The sequence below is a fragment of the Athene cunicularia genome, assembly GCF_003259725.1.
Source record: "Athene cunicularia isolate RWA chromosome 3 unlocalized genomic scaffold, athCun1 chr3_part1, whole genome shotgun sequence".
Classification (NCBI taxonomy): domain Eukaryota; kingdom Metazoa; phylum Chordata; class Aves; order Strigiformes; family Strigidae; genus Athene; species Athene cunicularia.
The window spans coordinates 90,357,987-90,369,184 of NW_020799097.1; the positions used below are offsets into that span (position 1 = coordinate 90,357,987).

At 40.8% G+C, this 11,198-nt stretch overlaps 1 protein-coding gene across 2 annotated transcripts in view; it reads right to left on the reverse strand.

Moving 5' to 3' along the window:
* Positions 1-10,854, reverse strand: part of ZNF318 (zinc finger protein 318) — a 21,907-nt gene extending 11,053 nt beyond the window's left edge. For both annotated transcript variants that reach the window (XR_003398144.1, XM_026846332.1), the window contains exons 1-3: positions 10,679-10,854; positions 5,292-5,925; positions 2,765-4,189 (exon numbers count right to left, since the gene is read on the reverse strand). Coding sequence is in view for 1 of the 2 variants with exons in the window: in XM_026846332.1 (XP_026702133.1) it covers positions 2,765-4,189; positions 5,292-5,925; positions 10,679-10,854 (2,235 nt within the window). In the remaining variant the exon portion in view is untranslated. The remainder of the gene's footprint in view (positions 1-2,764; positions 4,190-5,291; positions 5,926-10,678) is intronic.
* Between the last annotated feature and the right edge of the window lie 344 nt (positions 10,855-11,198).

Consider the following 11,198-nt stretch of genomic DNA (forward strand, 5'->3'; position numbering starts at 1 on the left):
AGTGTATTTCCCAAAAGTGCTTTGTTTGTTGCACCATTTCCCAAGGCACTTAGGCTCAGCTGATTATTTTCTACAGGAGTGAGCAAGACCAATGCTAAATAACTCTTCAAAACTGATGCAGTATCTCTACAGCTAGCATGTTCCATGCATGACAAAAGACTTCACAGCCCTTCACCTTGCCTCATACTTTGGTCAATTTTTGCTACTATTTAGGGTTCTGCTTCAATCCGATCATAACAATACCACCAAATATATTTGGCAGCCATAACTGTCTGAAATGAAACACCTGGATGAAGTTTGTTTCTTGGTCAATAAGGTAAACTCTGGCATGAAGAGCTCAGAAATCCACTTTTCACTGGTTTCCAGTGATTCTCACAGAAGGAAACCAGGCAATATGAAACCTGAAAAGTTCTTTTAATTTCCTTCACAGCTTTATTTTTCAAGACACAAATTGCAATTTTTTTACCTTCACAATGTTCCTAGTTTTCTACTGACTCCTCCCTTGAACAACCCACAACTGACTCAAGGCCTCATCATCCCTAGAGAATCACTACTAGTATGGCAATGTAAATGTTGGCAGGATCCCTAGATCCTGCCTGGAGTAAGCCCTGGAAGGAGTTCTACCAACACAGTTAAGCCATGTCTTAAATGCCACTTAGTTTTTTTGTGTTTTCGGGGTTTTTTAATTACCAAAACACCCATTCTGCCATTAGGGGCATCAACTGAAACATGTGTTTTTATACTCCAAGCCATACCTGCAAAAAATGACTAAAAATGACTAAGCCTGAGCAAGACTTTGGTAGTACAGACCAAGCCCAAGCCAAAGACATCTGTAGCACAGACCCTAACCCTAACCCTAAGTTCTGCCAAGATGCACAGGTGAGCTATCAGGGTATGTCACAGCAGGAGAAAACCACACACCTTCAGCCAACAGAGCTCTTCCAGAAGTGCCAAGTTTCATTAACAACAAAATTCCAAACATGTCAGCTGAAGAAATTATTATTCCTGCAAGCAGTGAAAGCTCACTCATCTGCTGATCTAGCACACTGAGTAAGAACTCCTCTTTAAGTAACATCAAAAAAAAGCAGAGAGGTTATCTCAGACCAAAACTTTAAAGTGACTTCTTTTGAGGCTCTCTGATTCAATGGTCCATTCTTCCACAGTCTGATTTGTTCTGAGGAACATGACATAACTGAGAAGGCAAAAAAGCTTCCAGACTCTGCCATGTGCTGCTCCTCTGCTAGCATATCAACACAACATACCACAGCACAGCTACACTGAAAGAATGTCGCTAATGCAGATACACATACGTAGATGAAAAATTAGATATGAGCTGGCAACGTGCGCTTGCAGCTCAGAAAGCAAACTGTATCCTGGGCTGCACAAAAACCATGGCCAGCAGGTCAAGGGAGGTGATTCTCTGTGTCTATTCTGTTCTAGTGAGACCCCCACCTAGAGTATTGCATCCAGCTCTGAGGCCCCCAGCACAAGAAAGACATGGACCTGTTGGGGCCATGAAAACAATTAGAGGGCTGAGACACCTCTCCTATGAAAAAAAGGCTGAGAGAATTGAGGATGCTCAGCCAGAAGAGAAGGCTCCAGGGAGACCTTATGGTGGCCTTTCAGTAAAGGGGGCTAGTAAGAAAGATGGAGAGAGACTATTTACCAAGGCCTGTAGCAACTGGACAAGGGACAATAGTTTTAAACTAAACGATAGCAGATTTAAATTGGACATAAGGAAGAAATTCTTTACAATGAGGGTGGTGAGACACTGGAACAGGTTGCCCAGAGAAGCTGTGGCTGCCCCCTCCCTGGCAGTGTTCAAGGCCAGGCTGGACGGGGCTTTGAGCAACCCGGTCTAGTGGAAAGCGTCCCTGCCCATGGCAGGGAAGCTGGAACTAGATGGTCGTTAAAGGTCCCTTCGAAACCAAACCATTCTATGGTTTAACAACAAAGACTGAGTGGACACCAGTTTGAAAACTCAAAACAACTTTCAGGAATCTTCCAGTCCTTTGACAGTTATGTACCTACAGTTTCTTTTTTAAAATACATTCTTCCCCATTATCATACAAACCAACTACAAGAGGAAAATATTAACACCCATAACCTAAACTGCTGTCAGAGGCATCAAGTAAAGAGTTTCCTGCAAGTTCTTCAGATTTTGTGATTCTTATAAGAGATAATTAACACAAGTGTAGAGGGAAAATTGTATGCAACTGTGTATGACAACATCCTTTAGGATGTATGACTGTCTAATATAGATAGTATTATTGTACCATGTACCACGTTCAGATGGAGCCTCCTGTGTTTGTGCCCACTGCCTCTCATCCTGCCACTGGGCACCACTGAAAAAAGGTCAGCTCCATCTTCTTTATACTGTCCCTTCAGATGTTTATATACCTAGATACCTTCAGGTATTTCAATACCTAAAGGTCAGCAAAGTAAAGCCAAGCCGTGGCCACTATGATTTTTCTGTAACATTTTGACTGGCCCCAAGATATTCAACTTTGTGTTTGATTTCATTTGTTCAGCCATAACCTGAGAGTGTACAATTGGGGGGGATTTTAAACAATTTTTTTTTAATTGTCACAGAGTAATACAGACAAATGCCTGGAAATATTTAACAAAAGCAAATTTAGTCCAACTGCCTTTAAAATGGAGCCACTCAGGAAAAAAAAAAAAAAGTGAACCTGAAGACAAAAAGCTTCTACCCCAGCAATCAAGCAGTACAACATATTTTGATCTATCAGAATAGATAACATACCTTCTGCTTTTGAGCTGCCCGGTTTTTTTCATCCGACATCTTTTCTGTGGTATTTTTGAGAGGGTGTGAAGACAGACGAAGGGGCACTTTGGAATGGGTAGGAGTGGTAGGGACATGAACAAGCACAGAACCTTCTCTTTTTAAATCAGGGACATCCTTTCCCATAGAGACTGTCTCAATCACCCGGAGGTTGGGACGTGTGGGGTTTGCTGACATGGCCATAGTAAGAAGACCATGAGCTTCTGGCAGTGTAGGATTAGGCTGCTGGGCAGGGGGGTACATGGTCCAGCCAGGGGCTGCATATGCCATGTAGTGCCCATATGCATCGTATCCTGGAGGAGCCATTGTGGGAGGTGGATAGTTTTGGGGCATTTGAGTGGCAGTGAACTGGGAATAGTTAGGAATTTGGTACTGGGAAACAGAAGTAGGTGTAGGCGGCAAACTAGCAGGAGTTGGTGGAACTGAAGGGATGAGAGAGACAGAAGGAAGAGGCTGTTCTGGTGCACATGGAGGTATATCCTGTCCCACTGGCTTATTCTTAGTATATTCTGGTTTCTGGACAGAGGATGCATCTTTAGACTGTTGGAAAGAGACTGGAGGTGATGCTGAGCGCTGCTGGCCTGACTCGGGAGAACGAGTGTCACTCCGGCTGCGACGCAAGTCCCAAGGGTCCAGTCTGCGAGGATCTGAAGAGCGACGATCTGGAGAACGAGATGCCAGCTTTTTGCCATGAAGGCGTTCCTGGGTACGAACAGCCAGTTTTCCAATTTCAGCAACACCGATGTCAAGTCCAATGGTTTTGAGTAAGTCATGGATCTTAGCATACTCAGCATTAGGCTCTTCTAAAGGATCCAGCTTGACAGCTGGAGCAGGAGAAGGAGGTGGGCTCATTTTCTGGCTTATTATCTCATTGCCACAACTTACTGGGGGCTTCTGAATGGAGAGAGATTCAGTTTTGGTATCTTCATCCTCATCACCATAAAGAAATTTCTCTTCATCCTCAATGTCAGGAAAACTACGTCTCCTCTTTTCCTGGGCACTGACAGAATCAGCCATCATGCCCAGAATTCGGGAGAAACCACTGCCATCCTGACTGGCCCTCTCATGAGGCAGCAGGAAGTCAGTATGGCGATCAGCAGGCTCTGACTTGGGTTCTACCTTTTCCTTGTGACTTAAGAAGTTTCCAAACTTCTCTTCAAATGTGAAAGCGTCTTTGGGAGCTCCAGAAAGTGGGCTCCACTCATATAAACCGTCACGCAACTCCTTGTTTGCAGACTCCACAACAGAATCTTTGTTAAACCGTTTGAGAAAGTTCTCCACTTCTGAAGCAAAAGGAGCCATATCGTTGCTCTGGGGTAAAGATGAATGACTAGAAAGAAGTGGAAGATCCTTGTTGGGAGCTGGATTGCTTGAAAAGCCTTCAGGCTGAAAGAGAGAGAAGTTACTATTTACTACAGTACCTTCTGAGGCAACTATGCAACTCACAGAACAAACAAAGGAACATGTTAATTTCTCCTTGAGTTCATAGCTGAAGGAAAGAGTTAGAAAAGACAATATACAACTGAAAGGGAACACAGAAGACTACAAAACAAGTTGCATTAATGATTCTGGAATGCCATGTGCAGCAACGAACACTTATCTCAGAGAACAGACAAAATGACAACTGTATTTTTTTTTTTTCAAGCATAAGAACTGAAACTTTAAAAATTAAGCCCCCTAACATAATTTTGGCTATGCTTTGAGTTTAATCACAGACAAATCAGATTTCAACACCTTAAGACAGGTAGAAACAACTGCACTGGGGTTACTCCCAGTCATTTCTTCAGATATGAATAATTAATGTCATGTTAAATAGGATTTCCAATAAAAGGTATAGAATAGGATCCTCAGTATTGCAGCTGAGATAAACATGTCACTGTCAAAGCAACACTAATCAGTACAACAGGCAGATCAAAAGCGATGCACTAAAACATGAGAAGAGTCAATTTATCACAGTGGTTGCAAGCCCTTATCTTCCCACTGCTCTAATTTTGAGATTCAATTGATACAGCTTGAGTGCAAAGTAAGTAGGGTTGTTGGCCAACAGTCCAAAGGGAAAACAAAAAAAAAGGAAATTCAGCCAGAGGTACTGAGGATGCACTCTAAGTCTATAAAGAAACAAGAAAGAGGCCTTGTGACAGGCAGAGAGCTTTGATCAATGTCCTGACTGCCTGTAGTACAAAAAGACTCAGCTCCTCTATAAAAGCTGGCCCACATCTCAGCATCCAGAGCTGAATTTCCACAAGAGAATTTTATTCCGCCTCAGGTTTTACATATATATGATTCTTGAATAAATGCCTTCACCATTTGTAGTTTCTAATGCAATCCTAACTCGTATAGGCCTGAAAAAGATACCTGTCCTCTCAAAGACGGAAAAATGTGAAGATCTGGCTTTTCTATTTTAGAAATCAAACTAACATTCTGTATCATTAGGTGACTGTTTTGGGAAGTAGAAACGTATAGACAGACAGACAGACAGAGATCAAACCTGAATAGGAGACTCTACTTCCATCTCCACTCGTTTCTTCAAAATAGATTTTTTGGGCATGGACGGGATTTCCTCAGGCCTGTATGTATACCGAGGTTCAGAAGTCTGTAGTGTGTTAGTCAAGCCAGGGATCACATAACCACTGCCTGAAGCATCATGATTCAAGTTTCTACTACGCTCTTCTTCTTCTCTTTTCCTCCTTGCACGGTCAAGCTCTCGGAATTCTTCATTCAGGTATGATGGGCTCGGGCTTCTACTGCGGCTGCGGCTTCGTCTGCGATAGTTTCGTGTTCCTGAAGAGAAACTCTGATGCTCTCCACTTACACCATGCATCTTCTCATCTTTTTCATACCGTGGACGCTTTATTTCTCGTCCCCTCTCTTCAGGCCTCAATGGGTAGGACGATTTCCTGAGTTTGTCACCATCTCTGTCAGATCCACGAGGCAGCTCTTCTCGACGACCATAATGCGGACTATATTCTGAGCGATGGAGGAAAACATCTCGGTTGCGGTAGTCTTCATCATGTCTCATGATGAAGGGACTAGAAGGCTGATCTTCATGTGATGGGTATCTCTCAAGGCCTCGAGGACATGAGAGGCCTCTAGTGAATATTGGACCATCAGCCATATCATCCCTGTATAAGAAAAGCACAGAATAAACGTAAGTACTTGAGTCAGAGTAAATGAAGTCTTACTCCTACTCAAGAGTAAGACATTTCTAAATCTGTTTCAGAAAAACATTTCCATCACTAAACAGAAGCAACATCTTATGTACTTAAAGGGCAGGGGAAAGAGGGAGACTTATTTTTAATGGTACTATACATCCCTTCTAGGAAGTCACTTGCAAATGCAGTGACATGAACAATTTGACTCACAGTGCAGAAGGAGAACCTTGAAAAACTGATAGGATGGATTTATTTCTGTGAAGGAGAAAGACTACATGTTTTAAAAAAAACACTTACTATCATATTTCAGACCACAATCCCTTTCCTCACCTTTCCCAGCAAGACGCCAAGGTCACATTTCATATGAATTATTCAAGGTACAATTCAGTTTCACACTCGCAAATGCAACCAGATCCTCCTTTTATCTTCAGCTGTGGACAAGGACCACAAATTCTAGCAGCATTTTCTGTTGCAACAGATCTGCAGACTGGACTGTCACTAATCACATGAACTGCTATACCCAAAAAGCAGCACAGTTTTTGATAAGGTATCTATGAACCAGGGATACCAAATGTAACAGTATCATTCCTTTGTGCCAGCCCCTACACACACAGAGGATGTGCAACTGGCACACCACCAGAATAACTAGCTACATCTCTTGGAGTATCTTCTTTTGGACCAATTTCTACACACACCTCCAATTAGGCATACTGCTTTAACTAAGGCCTTGTCCCCCAGCCCTAAAAACTTTCCTGGGACTGTTCTTTAGATCAGGCAGAAACAAAACAAACCACTTTAAAATCACCAGCTGCTGTTTTTACTTATAGGTATTTCAAAAACCCAGCAAGATCCTTCAAGAATGGAAAGCAAATGTGCTCCTTAGGTGAAATCAATGGGACAGAAAACCTAGTATGATGATTGCCCAAATCCTCAAAAATCACCTCTCCTCCTACTAAGAAAAGTCTCTTCATAGATCTGAGAAGGGACAAAACAAGTCATGCCAGGTGAAATCTTAAAAAAAACCCTGAATATAAATTACAGCCCCAGTTTTTAAAGTCACCAGACTAAAGAATAACAGACATAAACAGACAAGGTCTTTTTCTTGAGTATTTTCATAGTTTACACATGGATATTTAAGAACAAACCAAAACAAAACTTCACTTTATCTCTAACCTGCATCATTGCAAAGCATTTCATGTTTTTAGATGCTTTATCAAACACATCTTACAAGGCAAATATTGCATACACCAGTATCCACAGTATTAAATGGTATTTTTCCAGTTTCCAGCAAACTACACACATCCACCCCTCCAAAAGCATGAAAATATCTAAAAAGTAGCTAGAATTAAATTTCATACATAAATGTTGCTGCTCACAGCCTACATAAAGGTATGTCTATTCCCAGTGTCCCCTTCTCTGAGAGACTGTTAAACCTACATGGGCTTCATGAACACACCTGGTGGAGTATCAGATGTATTTCACCATACACCTTCAGCTGATTTTTGTGCAAATTATTTGCATGCATGCTTGTCAGGTGTCATCTACAATTCAAATGCTTTGATTGCAGTGATAAAGCAGAAGGAATATTTAATCCTACTTTGGAAAGAAAGGAACAGCAAACCTACTACATTTACAACTAGAAAGATGTTCCAAATACAATCTGAATGGCTAAGATGCAAATATAAAATCCAAAGATTAAATACAGGTATGAGGGAAAGGATTACTTGCCTTACAGAAATTGTAACTCTTAATATGTTTTCTGTAAATAAAGTCCATCAGAGATATGTCCATCTTACCTGGTTTGGATGCTTTTAGCCAGCAATGTCTACTACAGGCCATTGCATCCCTGAGAGAGGATACAATGTGGTATCACTGGGACCATCTCAATTCCTTCACCAACATAGAATCCATGCATTACTGGAATTTGCAGTTTCCGAGAACAGATCATAGACTACATAGACATGATGCCTCAGAGAACCAGTGAAAGGTAAATTTAGTCTTTGCATATTTATTCACATACACAGAAACAGAAATAAATAATGGTATTCTGCTGTCAACAACCAACAGGACTCCACCTTAACACACAGTATTTGAATAGGAAGTCAGATGAGCTGTTCGTACTCAAGCCAACTGTCACTCTTGATATTATGCCAAAAAAATGCTATTTCAGAGCACAGCTTAACACAGACCAAGTCTCTGTACTGATATGGTCTAATCTTTTGGATTAACCTCAGATGAAAGAATTGGTAGGATTCTCTGTATAGTTTATGCCAGCGCAGATAGTAGTAAAATGTCTTTAAAATACTGACAGAGGGATAGATGGAAGACAGGGAGAGCAATAAAACAGACTGAGATTCTGGAAGACAAAGAAATACTAATCTGTTGAAGAAGGAGACTGAAGATGCTTAGGTGACCCTGAAGTCAGCAGCATTCAGTATTCTTGCTTAGACATGTGCAGGAGGCCAGCTGCCCTAGAAACTTGGGGCAAGTTCCTACAGATGTTTTAGGACGAACCTGCATGCGAACACACACCCTGAGAAATTCTCCTGAGGCATCCTGAAAATCCACTGCTGCAGGAGAATCCAAAACTGTCTATGATTTCCATCCTTTGGTATTTTATTTCCTTCATACGCTAATAAACCTCTCTACCATCCCAAGGCCCTGCAAATTACAGAGAATTAACTTGTAAAAGTGATTGCCTGAAATCTCTATTTAGCAAAAATAGCTGAGAATAACTAAATTCAGAATTATTTGCTCCAACTACTTCACAATTCAAAAGACATCTTCAGAAAAAATGAGATTCAGAACATACCACATGCCATATAAGAATGCAGTATGCCCAGTATTAAACCCAATGATGATTCAGAGCGAGGGCTACTTTAAAGCCCCATGATAGATATAAAGTCAGTGTTCTAGTACCAGGGCAGCCTTTCAGAAGGGGAAAAAAAAACCATGACAAAAAAAATACATGATAAACAATGTCCTTAACCAAATACAAAGTGTCTTTTAAAAACAACCAAAATGGCTAAATACGGAAGAAATTTAGAAGTCAAAAGCAGTACCTAGAAGATTTAGGAAAAGCCAAGGGATGACTAGGTTGTCACACACTTTAAGCTTCTGGACAGTGAGCACCACTCAGAAAAGTGCAACCAGCACAGAGACTGGACATTAAAAAAAAAAAAAAAAAAAACCTACACTACAAAATATGGGAAGTCACATAAAAAATGAGGTCTACACGGTCTCACTTTCTCTTAGTCTGATTCATCTGTCACTTTTATACCTTCTCAGGAGTCTATTCTGACCATTTTTTTACCTCCATGGGTCCTATAACAGAGATAGTGAAAGTTCTTCATCACTTTCACTCTTACATTAAAATAAATGCTGCTGTACTTGATGTTACTTCTAACCATGCATCATAACCACAAAACAGGTCAAATATAAAACCTCACTGGGGAGAAGGAAGCAATGGGACAAACACCGCCCCCCCCATCCTGCATGTTCTTAATTTGCCAGAGCAGTGCCAGTTCTCCTACATACCATCTTCTGCTCCTTCCAACCACTGTAGTCTCCCTGGGTATATGCACTCATTCAGAAAATGGCAGGCTGCACAGGGGATTTACAATCAAACACTGATCCCAGGAGAACTGACGTAAAGCCATAAAAGTGACAGTACTGAAAACTAAACTATCATTTGTTTTTTTGCACCTGCTGAAATTTAACCTTACACTTGAGAAAGACGGGAAATTCACTTTTCTGCTCACTTCCCTCTTTTTCTCTTGCTCTTTTTTTTTTTTTTTTTTTTTTTTAAACAGTTGGGGATATTTGCATCAAAAATGGAAGTTATAGTGCTTTTTTTGTGCTGGATTCTTATTGCTGACCTGAAACTGCAATTGTATGCTCTGGGGAACAAACCATGCCATCTTTAACTACACAATTCAAGACAGAAAATTATTTTATTTGCACAAAATCTTCTGATTTTAACAGATTATACCTGTTCTCCTACTGAAGGCAAATATTTCCAAACACTGTCTACTAATAGTTATACTTCACTGTTCACAATGATATTTTTAACATAAAATAAAAGATAAAATAAGATAAAAGATGTCTCTTCATTAACTGTTTGCCTCCAATTCCAGTCAAGGGACCCTAAAAATTCTAACAGTTATTTTATCATGTATGAGACTGTCTGACTACATTAACTTCTATTCTACAGCATTTTTAAAGTCAAAATAATTAATTTTCTATAAGCAACACTAGAGTTTTCTTCAAGACTATTCTCAAAAATCAGAAAAGTAGATTACTCTTCCCAATAAATGAGGAAGTTGAAGCTTTACACTATCCATAAACAAGTCTCCTTTCAGTCAGGACTAGGTAGGTTCATAAATGACAGAGAAAGGTGGCTGAAGCTGTGAAATGTCAAATAAAGCTGCTCCCTCCTGCAGTGTACTGTGTGCACTTTTAGTTTATATGGGATTTAGAAGCAGCTGACAAAAATCAAAGAAATAGATGCTTAAAGCTACTATGAACACAGGCAGAGACTTCTGTTCAGAAATCCCCAGCACCACAACTTGCTGGAGGCTGGGGGAGTATTCCAGGGAAGCATCACTACATGCTTGCCCTCTTACCCTCATTCCCTAATTACATGTTTGGTCTCACCCACTACAGCCATTCCCACATTCTTACTGTTTCACACACTTGAATCCCCATCTGTGGAGGACCATACCTGTCACTCAGGTTATCAATTGGTGAGCCCAGTCTATCAGGCAGCCTCCTTCGCTCTGGTGTGCCAATGCAATACCGGTCATTACCAACAGTAATCCGCAAACTTTGTTCCAGTGAAGACTCAGAGCGGAGACTCGGTGAACGTCTCTGTAAATTGAAGAAAGAGTGCAAGCCCATCAATCAGGGAACTTTAATCTCAGCTACAAAAAGGCAAGTGACTCTGCTCTGCTTAACATACGAGACTTGGGGTGGATGGATCAATTAAAAAATCAAACTAGAAGAACAAATATTCCAAATATTTCAACTGGTTTTAGTTACTAAAGAAGGGGGAAGGTACTGACTGCATTTCATTTTTCATCCCAGCTGCCACTAACATGCTCTGTATTTACATTATCCAGAAAGGAAATTTTCACACAAAAATACATTTCATAAAGCACCATTTTGGAATGTGGAAAAACAGAGAGAAGTTCAAGAAGTCCCAGATTTGCCGCTGTCCTCCTTTCTTTGCAGAGGAGAAGCAG